This window comes from Mauremys mutica, chromosome 3 (assembly GCF_020497125.1).
Source record: "Mauremys mutica isolate MM-2020 ecotype Southern chromosome 3, ASM2049712v1, whole genome shotgun sequence".
Classification (NCBI taxonomy): domain Eukaryota; kingdom Metazoa; phylum Chordata; order Testudines; family Geoemydidae; genus Mauremys; species Mauremys mutica.
Window position 1 is genome coordinate 198,456,747 of NC_059074.1, and position 20,138 is coordinate 198,476,884.

Genomic DNA, 20,138 nt, shown 5'->3' on the forward strand with positions numbered 1-20,138 from the left:
TTAAGGCTTGGAAGATTCCCAGCTCTCAGATTTTTCTAGATGAGCTTAGGAAAGTCAGTCTCCATGCATTCATTTCTCCATGCGTAAAATTTAGACAAAAGGATGGGAGAAGAAATACTATGCAGAGAGTAAGCTCTTTGAGGAAGAGACTGACTTAAGTGTATGTTCAATGCCTACCACAAAGGAGGCTCTGTGTGTTACTGCAGTGATCCCCAAATTGTGGGGCACACCTCTCTAGGTGGTCACTGAAGATCATTTGGAGGTGTGTGGTAGGGCCTGAGCCAGTCTCCCTGAGGGGCAGGGAGGGAGCGCCACCCCAACCCAGCTCCGCTCACAGCTCTGAGCCCCGCCCCTGGCACAGACAGGGGGTTGGGGAGGACACATCCCTGAAAAGATTGGGGACCACTGTGCTATTGTAATACAGATTCACTCAAAACCATATGAATATTTGAAAAATTTCAGCCTCTTATATGCACCTCCATTTCAAAACATTAAAAACAGATTGACAACTAGATGGTATAGTCATCTACCCATATGGTACTGGGGCCTGAAAACCTGTTGGGTCACCGAGATTACCCAGAAGAGACTCCCAGTTCCTGAAACCCTTCCAACAGAGACAGAGCTTGTGAGAGAAGTTTTAACCTTCATATCTTAATACCTTAATCATTGTATTCATCCAGGTCATCATTTTAGCCATCTCACAATGGTTGGGGACAGAACTCTAAGCCCCATATCTACGGTTGCACGAGAGCATAGGGTTGCCAAGCATTCGTGTAGTGAGGCAGCCAAAGTGGGCGGAGCCACTGGAGCCTGCACCTGCACCCGCCCCCCAGAGGTCAAAGCACAGGACAGGAAGTATAAAAGCCCAACCCCAGGGCTCAGAAGCAGCCTGGCCACTGGAGAGGCCACACGCTGGTGCCCTAAGCTCCCGCTGGGGAAACTCCTGCGGCCTGTGACCGACCTGAGGACTGGCCATACCAGTTGAGGCCGGACACTGACCAGATGCCAGAGAAGCTGGTAACCTACCTGTGAGAAGTGACCCAGAGGAGCTGCCAAGCCTACCGCTCACTGAGTACCCTGAGGAGCCCATGGTGCTTGATGCCGTGGAAGACGCCGACCAAACGCAGGTATTGCTAGAGGAGGAGGCAGGAAGTAGCCCGGGGGCAGCCGATCCTAGTCTGGCTGTGGCACACCCAGAGCCAATGTCAGTGTGTTGCGGCCAGGATCCCTACTGACACAGCAGCAGGCCACTTGCCGCTGTTAGAGCCCCGGGCCGAGATGCAGTGGAGTGGGCGGGCCTGTGTACCCCCTGCCACCCCACTCACAGGTGGCAGTCTCCCCCTCGGCCAAGATGCTCAGGACCAGGAGCCTGGGTTTTGCTCTTGAACTATTTGCTCAGCCCCTGCCTGAAGGCCTGCGCGCTAGACTGTTTGTTTGCTGTCCCGCCCTAACCCAGGGCCTGGGCTCGTTCCTGAACTGCTTGCTCAGCCCCTGCCTGAGGGCCTGAGCCCTTGATTGTTTCCTGCCCACCAGGCCAATGCCCAATGCACCGGACCCAAGGAGTGAGGTGGCCTGGCTCCCAGTCACCCCAGAGAGGGGCGACCCCCACCTGAAACAGTCTTTAAAAAAAAAAAGGTAATAATGGGAGATATACCAATCTCCTAGAACTGGAAGGGACCTTGAAAGGTCATTGAGTCCAGCCCCCTGCCTTCACTAGCAGGTCCAATTTTTGCCCCAGATCCCTAAGTGGCCTCCTCAAGGACTGAACTCACAACCCTGGGTTTAGCAGGCCAATGCTCAAACCACTGAGCTATCCCTCCCCCCAAGTCTACAGTCCGGTTTTGGACTGGAACGCCCAGTCGAAAAGGGACCCTGATGGCTCCAGTCAGCACCACCGACTGAGCTGTTAGAAGTCCAGTCGGCGGTGCTGCAGGTCTAAGGCAGGCTCCCTACTTGTCCTGGCACTGGACTATGCCATGGAAATGGCCAGCAGGTCTGGCTCCTAGGCGGGCGGGCGCACAGGGCTCCGCGAGCTGCCCCCTCCTTGAGAATCAGCTCTGCACTCCCATGGGCGGGGAACTGGGGAGTGGGAGGCTGTGCTCACGGGTGAGAGCAGTGCAGAGAGCCTCCTGTCCCCTCCCCGCCACCCCAGCCTAAGAACCGGACCTGCTGCTGGCTGCTTACAGGGTGCAGCACAGAGTCAGGACAGTCAAGGAGCCTGCCTTGGCCCCACTGTGCTGTTGATGGGAGCCGCCTGAGGTAAACCCACCCCAACCCCACCCAAGTCCCCCAAAGCTGGAGCCCCTTCCTACACTCCAAACCCCTCATCCATGCCCTAACCCGAGAACCTACACCCCCAGCCCAGAGCCTGTACCCCTTCTGCACCCCAACCTCCTGCCTTAATCCGCAGCCCCCTCCCACATTCCGAATCCCTCAGCCACTGTAATCAACTCTACATAAACTGAGACATCTAGAAACTGAAGCCAGTGCCCCCAACTCTTTAGCATATAACATCAGCACTCCATAATTTGTATGAACCATCAATAGAATCTCAGGTGAAATTCAAGGTACTGGTTGAAACCAGCACAAAATGATTTGGAACCTGGTTACTTGAGAAATACTGCCATCAATGCAATACATGGAGGCTCTCAAAGTAGATTTCTCTAAATCAAGCTGACGGGTGGCTGCCAGCAGAGTGATTTTAAGAAGTGTCTTCAGTTCCACACCCACATACATTGTGACAAATCCTGAATTGTATGCTTTAGGAAATGCTGTAAAGTCCAAGTCTTTTAAGGGCATTAAGCCACTGGTATCTGTACGCTCTAAACAGAATTATTGAAAATTAGATCCATACCAGATACTATAGATTGCACGCATTTGCAATTGACTAAGAGAATCAAGACCAAAATTATCTACGTTATGTAACTCCTACTAGGCTAAACACACTAAATACATGAAAAAAGTGTAATTTTTCAATCCCAACAATTAAGAAGCCATTATGGATACAGAATTAATTTTTGAAGTATAATGTAATTAACTTAGACTGCAGATAATGTTACCTATATGTACAGAGAAATATATATATATATATATATATAGTTAATTTATTTACAGGTCTCCGCCCCCCAACATGCTCTTTACACACCGTCACTTTGGTTCTTGCTTTTCATTTCTTCCATCCATGTTGGAATGTCTTTCAATGGAACATGCTCCCTCAAGTATTCTTTGCGTCTGTCCTCCAAGGTCATCTTCAACAGACGCTCTGTTTGAAGAAAAAAAAAAAGTTCTTAAAAATTGAGTATTGTTGGCCTCAGCCAAATGGTGGCAAGTTTTGGTACCAGGAAGCAAGGTAATTTTTGTTGTTTGGGAGGGACTGACGTCACAGAACCAGGTATGGTGTAAACACACACATTATATTACTCGTATCAAAAACGGACCCAACTACATTCAGGCAACTTTGGAAACTAACTCAGCCACCACAAACAGCTGCTTCCTCTGCTGTCCCCCCAGGTCTCCAGTCATCCTCTCTACCATGATAGAGCCTTCTCCTCCTGGCTCACAATCAACTTCCAATCACAAAACAGAAGAACAGCGGCAGATGTCGCACTATATAAAACTGATGATTTTATATCCAGTTTTAAATTTTTTCAAATTACTTACGTTCTTTAGGCTCTTAATATTTTGTTATAGTCTATGAACGTCAAAACTGCTATCTGTTTACCTAACAAACTTGGGAAGACTTAGCAAAGAGCCAGTCAACATATTTTGAAAGCAGCTGGTCAAAGCAAGTTATTTAGTATATTAGCTTATCTTGGATCGTTTGGTTTAAGAAAGGAAAAAAGTCTCATTCTGTGTTCATATGTAGCGATCAGTTAGATTCTAAGAATGTGGATGAAACCCGCTTGCCAGATACGCTGGCACAATTCAGGTCAAACTAAGCAATCTGTAGTTTCCGTGATCACTTCTCCCCCACCCCTTCATTTTCATAACTGTAGGTAGTATATTTGCAATTCTCCAGCCATAGGATACTATCCCTGCATTTACATATTCATTAATTATCTTTGCTATTGGGCTTGCAATATCATCCTTTAATATTTTTGGATAAGATTATCTGGGCCCTCTGGTCTGGTCCTGTGACACTGTGGGGTTCGACCAGTCCTGTAACCACTGCCTGTCCTGCAACTATGGGTGCCTTAAATGCTGTTCTGTTGTGGCTCACAGCCTTAACGCCAACAGCCAGCATACAAGCATGCTCATCACACCCTAACTGCCAACGCCCAGTTACTTTTTGCTGGAAGACCCTCCCAATCCTGAATTTCCCTAAGACCAGCTGACAATGTGCTGAGGTTCCCAGAGATGAGTTACTGTGTCACCTCTCAGTCTCAGCAAGTGACAGTTTTGCTACTGCTAAGCTGTGTGACAACTCCTTGACTTATCAGCTTGTCTAATTTGCCAGCAAACCCTTCAGGACTCTGCCAGCCTAAACCTTGCCTTGCAGGTAACAAAATAGTAACCCCCAACTCCTGATTTCCCCAGAGATGACTCCCTGCAGTGTTCAGACCTCTAACTGAACACTACAGAAGTTAAGTTCATTGCTCCTTTAAAAAGAGGCAACACACTGCAGCTCACTGATTTAAGATTTGACATACTCATTTCAATCACAGCACTGAATTGGTTTATAGTAAAACCACCCAACACTACCACCACCAACACCCACAAACAAGTTTATTATACAAAAAAAGTCATAGGTGATACCAAGTATAAGAAATAAAGATAGAAAGGGTTACTAGCCAAAAGTAAAAGTATGCTTCTGAGACTAAAACTTCTTTTCAGCAAGTTACAATCTTTGCCTAAGCAGATTTCTTACCAAAACTCAGCTTCCAGAGACCTCAACCTCTTTGGTTGAAGGGCCCAACGTTCTGTGATTTCAAGAGCTTCGGTCCCTTGAATCCCCACCAGCAATGAACAATTCAAATGTCCTTCTGGACCCTTAATACCACTTCAGAGTTCACTGTCCATTTCAAGAGCCAGGAAGGCTTCCTGCTGTTCTTCCCTTCCCGTTGTGGGCTTTCCATCCCTCTGCTGATTTGTATGTAAACAGAGCTCCCATTGTTTTGACTGCACACTGCTTAAGTTACATTGGATACAGACAGATAGCTGCCTTTCCTCCTGCCTGGGAGAGAACCTGTTTTTCCCCCATGGTTGGTCACAAACTTTAAGCATAATGTTCGCAAGTCTCCATAATTCCTCCTACAGTGTTAATGTATACATTTCACAATTATATCAATCACCAGTTTGTCACATACTTTCAGAAAAAGGCCTTACTCAATACATTTATAATACAGCAATATAGTATTCAATCAGTTGATTCAATTACTTACCATTTGAGGTTCAGACCCTGTCTTTAGTGACTAGGCTATCTTCTCCACTCTCTAGTTTGATGGCTTTGTCTACCTTTTATGTAAGTGTACCTTCATTGTCTCTGCCAGATAAAGTTGCAGACAAATACATTCCTTTGTCCAAGCAGACTGTGCTTATGCATTGCTTGCACAACATTTCAAAAATAATTCTAGAACATGCTTCGAAACTCTTTGTGCACACCCTGTACATATATCACACATGAATATTAATCAGTGAGGTAGTTTTCCAATGATCTATTACATATCCAAAAGGTGTCATGTATCATGAGTGTTAGGTGTAATGAGTATGTCAGGCCTGAAAGAGTTGCTGATACAGAATAGTGAACCACCAATGGGCCTCCCTGTTGCAGGTCCCATTAAGATGACCTGGGATGTAGTAATTTCTGCTTCCATATCCTTGTTCCCAATGACCACCCTGATACTGCCCCTAAGCTCCTCACTGCCTCAGTTTCTAAACAAAAATAAAGTATTTGTTTAGGTTTTGGGCTATAACTAGCTTATCTTTAAATCTCCATCCAGTCCTTGGTGCTTAACAGTCCCACTTCTTTCCTTGTTTTTGTATTTATATGGCTAAAGAACCTTTTCCTACTGGTTTTAAATTTCCTTTGCATGGTGCTGCTGCTAGGCTTTTGGAAGTTTTCACTCCTCTCCCTATACTTCTTGACCGCCAAGAGACAGCTTTCCTTGCTGATCCATCCCTTCTAGGCTTTCTGCCTTCTCTTCATCTGTATGAGATGTTTGTTCATTCACTTTGTTCTTCAACATGTCTACATGTTTTTCCTCCCTTGCTTGGGATGCAGATATTTCAAGTCAAAGTTGCAGAAAATAATTACAACCCTTCTAAACATTCAAATTTCTGATTTTTGATCCAGTAAACTTCCATAACGCCCCTAAAAAAGAATGTTTCCTCTTGAATTCAAGGACCCTAGTCGCAGACATTTTTATTTATCCTTCCATTTAGTTTAAATGGAATTAGCTCAAGACAGGGGAAGCAGTAAGTGGGATATATCTCGACTTCAGTAAAGCTTTTGATACTGTCTCACACAACCATCTCATAAAACTAGAGAAGTATGGCTCAACCAAGGCGACTCCCTGCCAAAAAAAGGGATAGCAAATTACTGCACATACTTATAGGAGCACACTCATGGTATTGCCACCCTTATTTCCGCACTGTTGCTGGCAGCGGCACTACCTTCAGAGCTGGGTGGCTGCTGTACTCCCCTTCCTCCTCGCACCGGCAATATTTTTTGTGATCTCCTGATCCCTGTACAATAGCCTTGTGACCCCCGTTTTGGGTTGGGACCCCCAGTTTTAGAAACGCTGGTCAAGACCAACCTATTATAATTCCTAATTTAAAGCTCTTTTAATCAGGTGTGCCAACATCCATCCTAGAAGTCTATTTCCCATGAGAACAGTCCTCTGTCCAAGAATGCCTCCCAGTGGTCAAACATTCCAAAGACCTCCTTCTAGCACCACTGCCTGAGCCATCTGTCCATCATCATCATCTTGACTCAACTTTGTTCTCCTCCATGTTTAATCATGACAAGCAGAGTCTGTAATGTTTAAGTTTTATTTTTGGTTATTTATTGGCATAAGGGGACAATGAAACTATTTTAAAAAGTAAAGCTTCTACAATGCATGGCACAAAAATATTCAACTTAACAGCAGAATCAGGTTGGGGAAGGGGCAAAGGTGGTTGTTTAAACTCAAAAGCACACACAGCATAAAGAGCACCATAACATCTCTTCCCATAAAAATCAACTCCAATGCTCAAAATCCAATCTCTGACCCCTACCTTCTCAGGGATGACAGCTGCACATTTTTGGGCACCAGACTCAAAGTAAAAACAAAAGGCATCCCTGACAGTATTGCCCTGGTGGTTTATCCTTCGCAATGGATGCCTTGCTGGCTGCTCATGATGTTGAGCAAATATCTGCATCTCAGCCTCCAACCCATAAAACTTTCTCCCTTACTCTCACCAATATTGTGCAACAAACATGTAGCTGTAATTGTATGCCAGTGGCATTTTGCAGCATTTAACCTAGTCATAAAATAGTGCCAGCCCACTTTCCAATTGCCAAATACACAGTCCATTATCATTCTGCAACTACTAAGGCAACAGTTCCTTTCTTCTGTCCAAGTGCCATGTAAATGGCTTCATTAGCTTGGGAAACAAAAATAAGCTCTGTCTCCCAGGATGACCCTAGAAATTTCCACACTATTAATGACCATGGGAAGTCTGCCCCCAGAATCACTATTATTCATTAAGGTGAACAGGAGTTATTCTTAAAAAAGAAAGAAAAAACCCTAGCATCATGGACCTTTCCAGACCACCCTGAATTTATGTTTGTGAACCTGCTCTGGTGGACAACTATCAGGGAGAAATTGTCCTTTCTCTGTTTAAACAACTCCAACATTTGGTGCAGGAATCGAATTATGGGACCCATTCTGGAATGTCATATGTGCAAAGCCACCAATAATCTCCTAAGTATTACCAAGCTTTGTAACCCAGCACAGTACCACCTCCTGCATAGCACATAGCTGCATGAGAAAGCGCCCCCCCCCAATCTTCCCAAGCCAAAATTGGTTAGATACAGACCAGTGACAGTCAGGGGTGGTAAGCTGCCAGATGGCAATGACAACTCATTTTAATAACAAGCATGGGATTCCACATGGCTTCACAGCTCCAAGTTCAGCAGATTTCAAAAAAATGGTTGCCTTCACCATCCCGAAATTCTGTCACCATTGCTGGTCATCCCAGGTCAGCAAAAACACCCCCACCAATTGATGCTTTCCCACCAACTGATGCTTGTTTCCCCTATCACAGAAACAACTCTGTACTGTGTTCCTGGAACAGCTCATGTAGTACCAGTTGCTTGGTATCTTTGCTCTCTCCCCCTCCTTCCCCCCCAATGTTATAGCCACATCAGCTGCTCAGTGGTAGAAAGCCAAGGACACCCAATACTAAGAACTGAACCAAAGTGCAAGGAGCTTCAGTGTATTCACAATTGCCAGCTCTGTGGCACCGAGCATTATTGCATCCATGATGGCCGACAGAATTCAACAAATGGTGCTAGCCAAGCCAGAAAGAGTAATCACAGGACAGAGGGCAAAGAATCACGGGATTTTTGGAGTTTGATCCCAAACTCCCAGAATTCTACTGGCTTATACTACGTATTCCACAATGCACTATGAAAAAAGTGCCAGAATGCACACAATTCAGCAATGAAGCAAAGGACCACAGGATAACCACTTGAAATGCCAAAGAGCACACACAAATCCTCTGTCACATTTACATAATCATGTGCATTGAAACAGGGCACAGATAGCCCATTTGCATATTATTACCGCAGATTACATATTGTGAACCAACTAGTATGCATCAACTCAGCACAAACTAAAATGCCTGTGTAGATAAGCCTTAAGAAGATGTCCTTCAACTGGTATGTTGATACACTGAACTAGAAGTTTGACCTCTGTTCTTTGGTTGCACACATCTTGCATTAGCTTCTTGACGGAAGTTTTAGGTGCAGAGGTCTGTATCCTACAACTGTCCAAAGTAACAGCCCATTACGTAAAATAGTTTGTAAAAAGCAAACAAGAGCCAGAGATAGAAAGGCTAGTTGTGATGGGTACAATCACTGCTGGGGATGCTCCTTTGTGGGTGATGTGGAAATCATCTCACACCTGGATTAGCACCCACTTCTGTCTCTCAACCCACGGCCCCTCTCGCTCTCCAGGACTCCAAGTGCTTTCTCTATGACTCAGACTTCCAACTAGGTCACTATATTGTCTCCCATTTCAGGGTATCAAACTCTCACATAACCAGTTGTCTGTACGGCACATTCAACAGTCCTGCACCACTTCCCAGTGACTGGTAGATGTACCTGGACCCACCCGTTACTCTGGGTCCCATCCCAGGGACCCGATACTCAGCAGTCAAGGACTACACAGTCTCAAACCTTGCTCCTCTTTCCCTGAGCTTCTGCCCACTTTATCTTCCACACAGGATCCCAGGGCTTTTGCTCCCCCTTGGGTTTACTCCCACCCCCATCTCTGGGCCAAGAGAGTGACTGCAGACTCTTCCCCTACAGCATTTTTCTGTGGCAAGCTTCCTGGCTTTACACCTTACCCAGCTTCTCCCCCAGCTGGGATTCATCAGTAATCACCACCTCCACCAGCATCATATAAATCCTGACCACCACCTGGGATGTTGGGTTCCTGACATAGTCCCCTCCTTAATTTGTCATTTTCCATCCCTACCTCATTTATCCTCTTTCCTATTTTATTCAACAAAAGACAAAAATATAGTGGAATTGTCTTGTCTAAGCCAGGCTATTTGCAACCCTGCTGTAGTAAAGCTGTGACCAGAAAGGGAAGCTAAAAGTAATGCCTTAAAACAGCCTGCTGTTGGTAGCTGTTTTCCAAGTCTTGCAGTGACTGATAAACCCATGTGCTTTCCCTGGACTTCTCTAACAGCTAGGTCACATGCAACAGAGCATCAGAGACAAAAAAGCCACATTTCTGATTTTTGCTATTCTTATGGGAATGTGTTTTGTTTTGTCTTAAAAGAAACAGGATTGGATTTATAACAGCTCAAGACTACCTCAAAAATCAACACAATTCAGACAGTCTAAAGAAACCATCAAAACAGGGGTGTTCATATATTTAAAAAAGCTTTATACAGCTAAAGGAAGAGGACAATTATTAAAATGAAAGCATTACTTCTTTTAGTTTCAAATGCTTTGTTTTCCTTTTTCTGTTGGTTTAACAAAAGATTAAGAATGTTTTTAGCAGTGATTGTAACAGGAATAAGTCAGCAGTAACTTGACACAAAACCCCAGACTACACTTCACTGTTAAAATCTTTGTTATCCATTTAGTGTTGTATTAACAGATTATCCCTTGAGATACCTGCTTATCACCACAAGATGCATTAGAAATACAGATTAGACCTTTGGTCCTTTCAGGATCCAGTGTTCTGTTGATCTCTATTAAAATCAGGCCCACATCCATCCTAGGTTCCTATACTGGTATTCAAGACATTAACTGAGGATTCCAAAGGGCACACATGACAACACAGGGGAGCGGGCCAAAAGAGTCATCCCAGGTTCCAGAGTTTTTACAAACCTCAGTGGGTATACTCCATCCAAATGAAATGGAAGGGTTGCAGCTGCTATCATGCCAAAGTCATATGGGTGAGAGGAAAGGCAGACAAATACATTTCAACCTCTGTATTCTATTAGCATAATAAATCCCGGTTTTGTAAAGGAAGCCATTTCATCTATATAAAATGTTATAAGATTGTTTAACCCCTTTTCTTCTTTACAGCATTATATAAATTCTCCCTTCCATAAAAAGAGAGTGGCGCAATACTGCAGAGCACACCAGTTCTCTTGTACTCAAGTCTAGCCTCTGGCAGTCAGTCATTTTCCATATAAGCATAATTTGGGTATAGTAACAAGTAAACTTAATTTGTATTACATAGTTCATCTAAAAGCATTTAGTTCGTTTTCATATACAAGTATGTTTAACATTATCTGAATCAGCCAAATGTTTTTCCTTCTTGAGATCTTAGTCCAATATCATATCTGCTGCTCTTAGTCAAGGCCCAGGACAAGACAGACATAGGGAAGGAGTTACTCTTCGTCTAAATATTTTATTTTCAGATCATGTTTGAGGCACAGTGATTCAACAGGATGGAGAGACTACTGCTCAGATAAACACTGGTATCTTTCAGGAGATGTAAATTATACTTAGAAATTTCTAAAACTGAAGTCCAATAATCAGTTTGACTTCTCACTAGAATGAGAGGGAGTCTCCTTTAATAAACATTTTTACATTGCAATATTTTTTAAACCAACTTAAACATTATGTATTTTTTTCCAATCCTCCAGGTTATGTACCTTAATTGGACCTTTAGAAAGAAAATTTAAAAAAAAATGAATCAGTGTAATTAGATTATTATTCAATAAAATTTCAATGTAATTCAATTGTTTGTTTAATCCTTGAGAGCACAGAATACAACATTTCACATGTGCTACAGGTACTACAGAAAGATGAACCTCAAATTGCAGAGATCAATTGGTACTATAGACACACTCAAAACTTCAGAGCTGCAGGACAAACAGTTCTACTGTATTTTAGTGAAAAAAGTACAAGTGACGTTGTTGCCTTCAAGAAACAAAATTATTCTATGTCTTTATTACTAGCAGGGCTTGAAACTTACTTGTGTGGAGCAGTGTAGTCCTAAACTATCAGTTTCTGTTAAAATTAAGCTCTCAGAAAAGTCTAAATACCTATAGCTGTATATATCACCTTTCAAATTTGAATCAATAAAGTGTTATTTTCCTTAGTTTGCAGAGAGCTGGCTCTTGTGTTAACATGAAATTGTAAGATCCAGGTAAAGAGTGAAACAGAAAGGAAAAAAAGGTCAATTTCACACTGCTGCAGCTTGTGAATGATCAGCAGTCACAGACAGACACTGCAGGCAATCACCTGGTAGGAAGACAACCAGGGGAGGAAATATCTATATCCATCTCTATCTATATATACACATCCAGAAGTTAGGCATCTACAATACAGACATTGCAGTATTGACATCTAGTAATCAAATGAGAGACAAGGTGGATGAGGTAACATCTTTTATTGAACCAATTTCTGTTAGTGAAGGAAACAAGCTTTCGAGCTCCACAGAGCTCTTCTTAAATAAAAATAAATAATTGGAGATATACCAATCTCTAGAACTGGAAGGGACATTGAAAGGTCATTGAGTCCAGCCCTCTGCCTTCACTAGCAGGACCAATTTTTGCTCCAAATCCCTAAGTGGCCCCCTCAAGGATTGAACTCACAACCCTGGGTTTAGCAGGCCAATGCCCAAAGCACTGAGCTATCCCTATTCTTCAGGTATGTAAGCTCAAAAGCTTGTCTCTTTCAACAACAGAGATTGGTCCAATAAAAATATCAACTCACCCACCCAGTCTCTCTCATATCCCAGGACCAACACAGCTACAAAAAGAAAGCAAGAGAGATTAATCAAGCCTTAAGGACATTTACTAGACAACAGAAATGATGAAATAGGACCATCCCTCACCACCAAATCCAGGATATAAACCCTTGATGAGAAGCTCCCCTGACAAATGCCAGAGATAGAAAGGTGCTGAGATTCCTATTAGAATGCTGCTCAGGCTTAGGGATCTTCTATCAACTTTGGTACAGTAATTGCCTGCAAATGTGAAGTCCCTATTTCATTCATAGTTTTAAGTTTTATAAAACTCTCCCCTCCCCACATGCCTCTAAGTAAACCAAGTGCATCCCTTTAACATTTCTGTAGGAAGTTAGTATTGCTTGATCATGTATTAAAGATACTGAATAAATATTCAGCAACAGAAGGGAGCTCAAAATTAAGAGTGCCCATCACAATTTGACTGTCATTTTATTCACTGCAAGTAGGAACAATAGCATCAGGCATGCAAGGTAAAAATCTCAGCTCATGTAAGTAGTTTTTGCCTGTAGAGCCCATGCCACATAAATAACTTGTACATTTAAGTGAAACATAAAAAGTTGGGCTAGCCTCAGGCAGATTGATTATGTATTTGTTTTGCTCTCCCCCCCCCCCCCCCATGGAGTTATGTTTAGACTTAGTCTTCTCTCAGGTAGCGGCTGTTTGTTATGGTCATGCAGCATCTAGCACAACAAGGCCCTGGCTTCCATGTACTATCTTACTGATAATAAATTATAGGAATCCTACAGTAGAAGAAACAGCAACAACAAAATATGAAAAAGAGAACAATATTTTACATTTGTCTGTCATACTTGTTTGCTGCTTAAGAGTGTAGTTTTTCTATTTTATGTGAACACTAAATAGAAGGTCAACATGTGTGTTTCCAGGGCTAAACAACTGAACTAAATTTATATTAGTTGATATTGGTAACAGGATTTTGTACTGTTTCTATTATTGTGTGTATGTTTGGATTGCCTTCAAAACAGTCAATACAATAAGACCAAAATTGCAAGATCAGTTTGATGGTAATTTTGTGTTTGTGGACAAGTTGCTTTTTATCCAATTAAGAAGAAGAAAAAAAACTTTCCTGTTAGATTGATGACAGAGTTTTCAAAGCAGGATACAGTTCTAAAAAAAGTCAGTTCCCTTACTAAAAGGGAAACATTTCTCACAGGAGGGGACTCAGCTGTTTTCTACCATGAAGATTTCACTTAGCTGCCATTGCAAGGTTCGTGCCAAGAAGATCAATACGTTTTATTTAAGCTACTATCCGTGTTCAATAGTTAAACAACAATAAAAACCCATGTAAGTTAAAGTGGAGTTATGTTTGGATTAAACACTTAATTTAGTATCTTATATAACTTTCTCACCTACCTGAAACATACCAACCTTTCATATGACTAACTTTATAGCAGTAGAATCAGTTTTAGTTCTTTTTACATACATTGTATGGAATGTTTACTTTTTCTACAGAGTAGTTTATAAAGGAAATATTTCACTTGTATTTTTTCCAATTTAACACCTTTTTCTCTTCTTCCATTTTAAATGGCCTCTCAGTCAAAACTAGCATTTGATAAAAATACAGTTAAGATTTAAATTTATTTGGTTTCAAAATGTTTCCTTCAGTTAGGGCCATTGAAGTGTTCAGTTTTCTGTTTCTATGTAGCCCTCTTTTTTCTCTCCAACCTCCCCCAGCTACTTAAAAAAAAATATCTATTGTACTTTTAGACACTTGACATTGTTTCAGACTTCTCTCTCTATTTTATGTCTGTTTTATGATAAGTAGCACTGCAGATGTGTTTTCCTACCTAGATCTAGAAAATAAAAAGGGAAAAAAGAATAGGGGTAAGGATAGGGATAAACACTCTACTTCATGCCCCCCCCCCCCAAGCAGTGCAGTTATTTCACAACGTCATCCCTATGTAAAAAACCAACAAAACAAGTTTTGTTTTAAACACACACAATACAAATATGTGCTTATGCTGATTGGAATAGCCTCTTGGGAGAAAGATGAGGCTTGAAGAAGGGTTTAGGAAGAGGGAGAATCCACAGTCATGCAAAGGAAGAGAGAGGGACAGAGAGAACGCAAGAAAAAGGAGAAGTCACATACAAGGAAAGGGTGATTGTTTGAGAAAGACAGCAAAAATATACCAAAGAAAAGAAAGGAAGCTCATGGCCAGACTGTCACACACACACAGGGATGGCTGGAGAAGACACATACCCCAGTGAAAGGTGCAGCACACAGGAAAGTGGGGGGTGACCCATAAACAGGGGTGCTGGAACAACCATGGTACTACTTCAAGCAGGGGGTGGGGAAGCACCCCCAGAACCCCGAGTTCCAGCAGCACTGCCCACACATGATGGAAGAGGATAGAGAAATTCAAGGCATAAGAGCAACTGGGGAACTCACACCTAAGAGCCACGGGGGTGGCTCAAAACCCAGGAGAACCATTCCCCTAGTACAACGAGGCAGGTTGAGACACTGTCCCTCCGAGATAGCAGCAGGGGGACTGGGACGGAGGAGAGGGAAGAGACTCTGCCCCCCAGCAAGAAGGATAGTGGGACCAGGGGACCTACCAGCTGCCCCACCGGGGTGGGGGGAGGGTTACGCTGCCCCTCAGGAGACGGGGGGGGCCACTAGGAAAGGGGGGCAGGGCAAGAGGTAGGGCTGAGGGGAGGGAGTACCTCCCCCCCGGGCGGGCAGGGAAAGGGGCCCCCCACCCGGCGGGGAGACAGGGTGCCCTGCCCGGCTGAGAGAGGGCTGCGGGGGGCCGGTACCTTTCTCCTCCTTCCAGAGCTTTTTCCGCTTGTTGCCGGGGTACATGGTGCTGTGGCTGGCGGCGGCTTTGAGCTGCACGTTCCCCAGGCTCACCGGAGATGGGGGGAAATCGCTGACCCGGCGGCCGTCCCCTGCGTCCCCCTGCCCGGCTCGCTCCTGCCCTGCGGCTCACAGCGCCTGTCAAGTGGGTCACGCCTCGCTCTAACCCGACACCCCCGCAGCGCCCGCCTCCCTCCCCGCAGCCCGTTGGCTCCGGCGGCCGCCGCTCATCAGCCCCCTCCCCGCCGACAGCACCCGGACTCCAGCGCCGCGGCCGAGGGGAGGGGCCTTAAAGGGGCAGGCCACGGGGCAGCGCCGGGCACACGAGTCGGCTCAGGCCACGGCGGGCTCCCTCGCCGCGGGGCGATTCCCTCCTCGCGGGCAAGGGGTGGGGGAGCGGGGCGGCTCTGAGGCGTCCCCGTCCGTCCGAAGGGGATCAGGGTGGGTCCCCTCTCTGTGCACGGGTGGAGGGAAACACTTGGGTGGCTCCCTCCCCGGGGGGAGCAGTAGGGAGGTGCCTCTTCTTTCCAGGGGAGATGCCCTCCCTTGACCCAAGCGCCCTTCTTTATGGGGGGGGGGGACTCCCTTGCTGCCCATAGTCCGGGGGCGCTTGACTGCAATGTGGGGGTGTCCCCGGAGTAGTCATCCTCCCCAGCCCCCACGGACAGGCTTTTTTTTTGCACCGCTGCTTTGTGACTCATCTCTCTTTCCCCCCCTCCCCAATTCGGCGGCATATCTCAGCCCTTTCTCCCCCCCCGCCCGCGGCCGTCTGTGCTTAGGTGCGACACGTTGCTCACAGGCGGGAGGCGATCCTGTGTAACAGCCTTCGCTGGCCTGTTGCTGCGCCCCCCCCCCCGGTGTGGCTGTGAGTCGGGGGGAGGCGGGGGGGTCCTGCCCCTCTGTCACGGCGTCGCGCTCACGTGCCAAGGGCCCGCGTGCGGCTCGTCCCTGCCCCGAGGCGGAGGGCGGGAAGAGGCCACAGCAATTGACACACGCGCGCCCCGGGCCCCATGGGAAGCGGCTCTGGGAGGAGGGGGGCTCCCACCCAAAACACACCGGGGTTACTGACTGCGGCTTCCACCCAGTCACCCCGCGGGCCGGCTCCTCCCCTCACCGGGCACGGGGCGTCCTGCAGGCAGCTCCCTGGCACCCGCGCCGCGCCCGGGAGCCTGCCTGCCCTCGGCCCTTTCGGTTAGACCCCGTGAACGGAGATTTCACTTCCGGGTTGAAGGTCAGGCGGAACGGCAGGCGGGGATTGGCCGCGAGTGAGGAAACGGTTGCTAAGTAACCGCATCAGGGCCGAGCCTGCGGCGGGAGCGGGCGGGAGCGGAGGAGCTCGGCCGGCGCTCGGACCTTTGAGGTGGCCGCGGCCGGTAGCGCCTAGAGCTGGGGCCCGTCCCTGCCCTGGGTGTGTGGAAGAGGGGCCTCGGGGGGAGCCCGTCCCTGCCCTGAAGCTGGGGGCGGGGGCAGGTGTCGGTTGCGGCCCCTGCCCCATGCGGGGTCCCTGGGGGAGAGTGACACTGACAGCAGCAGGAGCTGCTCTGCGATGAAGGCTCTGAGTGTGGCGCTGCTGCTGCTGGCCCTCCTGGTCTCAGTGCACAGTAGGTATCTGGCGTTGCACTCCAGCAGCTTTCCCCTCCTTAAAGCCGGGGCGAGCAAGCGACTTGATGTACGAAAACAAGTAGAGGCTAACAAAAGGACTCATGAGTTTCGGTGCCTCACATCTGGGTGCCCAACTTAAGGCATCACTCCAGGGGTTTGGTTTTTCCTGGGGCACCTATTGTTCAGCCCTTGTGAAAAATCAAGTCTGTTCTCTCCACCTGTTGGGCACCTACACTCATTTTTGAAAATTTCGAGCTCCGTGTTTTAAAATACACTTTGTGGTTGGTTAACTTTCAGGTTCTTGTGCACTCGAACTATAGTTTCCTACCCTGTGTCATCATTACCGGTAATTAAAATTTGTGAGATTAGTTTAAGATCATTTCACTGTCATCACTTTAATAATAATGTGGTGCCTAACCATCCAAGAATTATGCCACCTTCAGAATTTGTCCCACCAAATGCAGCCACTGCAAAACAATAGAATGACAGTTGTAAATATATATGATGATGATTATGATGATGGAGGAACATTATAATCTTGTATTACCATGTTACACACAACCCAACCTAATCCTCTGTTATAGCTGCTTACCTTTGTGACATTTGACTTCAGAAATCAATATGACATTGGGGAAAAAACAACATATAACTATTACCCTCTTTGCACTGCATTTCGCAGGCCACAAATTAGCTTGAGCAATGTCAAATTTACATTTTGTGATCACTCAACTGAGAGTTTGGTGTTTGGGACAAGAGTAGTTATTTCATTTTTTAAAATAAAATCTTTGCTCTTAGTGCCTGGGACCCAACTTTTAGATTTTAAAATAGATTTTTATCATGATCTAAAACAGAATTTTATTTAATTTAAAATGCACACTGGACTATAAACTTTACTATATATATACACACACATAGACATTCCCCTGCACCATTTGCAACCCAACATTGCAGCACTGTATTAGTTCATGAGACAAAATATCAGTGAAAAGTGTGTAAAGAAAAGTGAAACTTTCTACCTGACTTTCAAAGCTGAGAGAAATGAAAAAACAAAACAACAACCAGCAAACAGACTATATAATATTGTAGTAGTTTAAAAAAAATTTAGTCAGTCAATCTGTTGTGTTGTTATTGTAATAGAGAAATTTATTTTAAAATACTGATTTTAACCCCTAACTCTGAAATAATTTTGAAAAATGTAATTTAGCCATAATAAATTGTGTTTACTCTTTCCATTTCCTAGCTTGGGTGCAGTAGATTAAGTGAAACATACAGTTTGTAGTTACTTTCAGATCAGTTTCACTTTCTAATTCCTGTAGTTAACAGTGCTGCCTGCTTAGATTGCAAACACTGCAAGGAAATATTTAAATGTAAACACACCAAATTTTGTTTCAATTACTTTTATAACAGTAAGGCAAAAATAACTCCTCAATGAAAGCTGCATAGATAAACCCCTGCATCCATTCAGAGCCCAACTGACTTCATTTGTACTGTTGTGCTTGGGCGTAAGGTTCCATCTTCATGGATCACACTGGATGATCAAGGCCAATAATTTTGATCCCACAATGAAATGGGTAAAGGTGGATGCCTGTATAGAGCTCCATAGAAGTCAAGAGGGCTACAGAGGGAGCAGGGGACCACACATGCAGACTCAGTTGCAGGCTCAGGGCCTTAATTAACAAAATAAAATTTATAAATAAAACCTAAATTTTAGGGCAAAAACTATTTGACACTGTCACTTAGATATGCATTCTCATTATTAGTCAAATACATATATTTAGGTCCAATCCCATAACCACTTATGCTTATAAGTAACTTTACACATTTGAGCAAAATTACTCATTTGCATAAGTGTTTACGTGACTCATAGTCTCATAGAATATCAGGTTTGGAAGGGACCTCAGGAGGTCATCTAGTCCAACCCCCTGCTCAAAGCAGGACCAATCTCCCATGATCAGGCTTCTCTATAGTACAACATTCTGTCAGTCTTGACCAACAACCTAAAAGGTCATGGACAATTTAGCAAATTTGGACTTTTCCTCTTTTTAAATAATTCATCCAAAAATTGTTGAATGTTGTGACAATCTTTATTTTCCCATTTACTTTTAAGCTGCAAAAATGCAGAAATAAAATAATGAATCACAAAGAAAATATTTTAATGGTATCAAGTCCTCCTATAAGTTCTTCAAAAATGAGCATTATGAGATACTGAAGTGCAGGAAAAAATTGGACATCTTCTGTAAGATGTATAAAATGAATAATTTGCATGTGTGAAAAAGTGTGCAAAATGTGTCTTTATAAACTAAAACTCGGACATGTTGAAAAACAAAGCTTCACAAGATATTGATATTCAGGGAGCAAAGATGTATCAAGTTGCAAAATCTAAATCAAATTTCTTTGGAGACATGTAGCAAATTCTGGTTTTTATTATGCTTTGACAGTAACAAATGACTGCATTATCCTAGTAAAAATACAGTTTATCTTCAATTAAACAAGTGTAACAGAAAATAATACTGAGGTCTTAAAATGCAGGGGAAAAAAATCACATGATCAAGTTAATAACTTAGTGTGCTAATTATGATTTATTTTAGAGGTATAATGAAAAATGGATTCCACTCTTTCCACCCCCCCCCCCCACAAAAAAACCCTCATACTGATTACCTTTTAATCTCCAGACCTCTTTCATTATCGAGTCTTTGTTATAAAAAGTTGCAAAAATGACTGTGGGCCTGCTCCAGAGCTGACAGAAGTCCATGGAAGACTGAGCTTCATAGGGCTTTGGATCAGACACTGTAATAGTTCTAGTCAGTGTAAGAGGTTGTTTATTGGTGGGGGGGTGTTGATATACAATACGTTTGCACTATGTTTAAAACAGGTCATTTGCAATCAAAGCTAAAAGTTGAATCTTTAACTGATAGGTCCTCAATGTCAATCAATTTAGGAATACCCAAATACTGAATATTTGTAGTTTTTAAAAAGTTTTTTGTAAGTTCTAGCTTATGGTGGACAAGCACATCATCGCTTTTCACAAATGCTCAACTTAGGACTTATAGTGCGCTACATGTCTGAAGTATCCTTGATCTGATCAGACTCACTGATATTTTTTTCTTGAAAAATACTGGTTTGATACAAGATGTTGGGAGGGAGTATTCACAGGTTACCTTGTCAACCATACAGTAACAAAACAAAACAAGATTTCTCTATGCCAACATAAATTTTAATGCTCAAATTACATTAAGCACACCATATCCAAATTTGCAACTTTTAAAATCCTGATTGCTATTGCATCTGCATGCAGT

The 20,138-nt window shown here is 44.2% G+C and overlaps 2 protein-coding genes across 9 annotated transcripts in view; one reads left to right on the top strand and one right to left on the bottom strand.

The window, feature by feature from the left end:
* MACROD2 (mono-ADP ribosylhydrolase 2) overlaps window positions 1-16,412 on the bottom strand; it is a 1,343,640-nt gene extending 1,327,228 nt beyond the window's left edge. The window contains exons 1-2 of one of the 3 annotated variants that reach the window (XM_045009265.1): window positions 16,355-16,412; window positions 3,146-3,262 (exon numbers count right to left, since the gene is read on the bottom strand). In XM_045009265.1, coding sequence (XP_044865200.1) covers window positions 3,146-3,248 — 103 coding nt within the window. In that variant the 5' untranslated portion in view covers window positions 3,249-3,262; window positions 16,355-16,412. Of the gene's footprint in view, window positions 1-3,145; window positions 3,263-9,382; window positions 9,454-15,200; window positions 15,397-16,354 lie in introns of those variants that run through there. The other 2 variants (XM_045009263.1, XM_045009264.1) reach the window with 2 other exon arrangements.
* A 103-nt stretch (window positions 16,413-16,515) lies between these two features.
* SEL1L2 (SEL1L2 adaptor subunit of ERAD E3 ligase) overlaps window positions 16,516-20,138 on the top strand; it is an 82,283-nt gene continuing 78,660 nt past the window's right edge. For all 6 annotated transcript variants that reach the window (XM_045008762.1, XM_045008763.1, XM_045008764.1 and 3 more), the window contains exon 1: window positions 16,516-16,841. In XM_045008762.1, coding sequence (XP_044864697.1) covers window positions 16,787-16,841 — 55 coding nt within the window. In that variant the 5' untranslated portion in view covers window positions 16,516-16,786. The remainder of the gene's footprint in view (window positions 16,842-20,138) is intronic.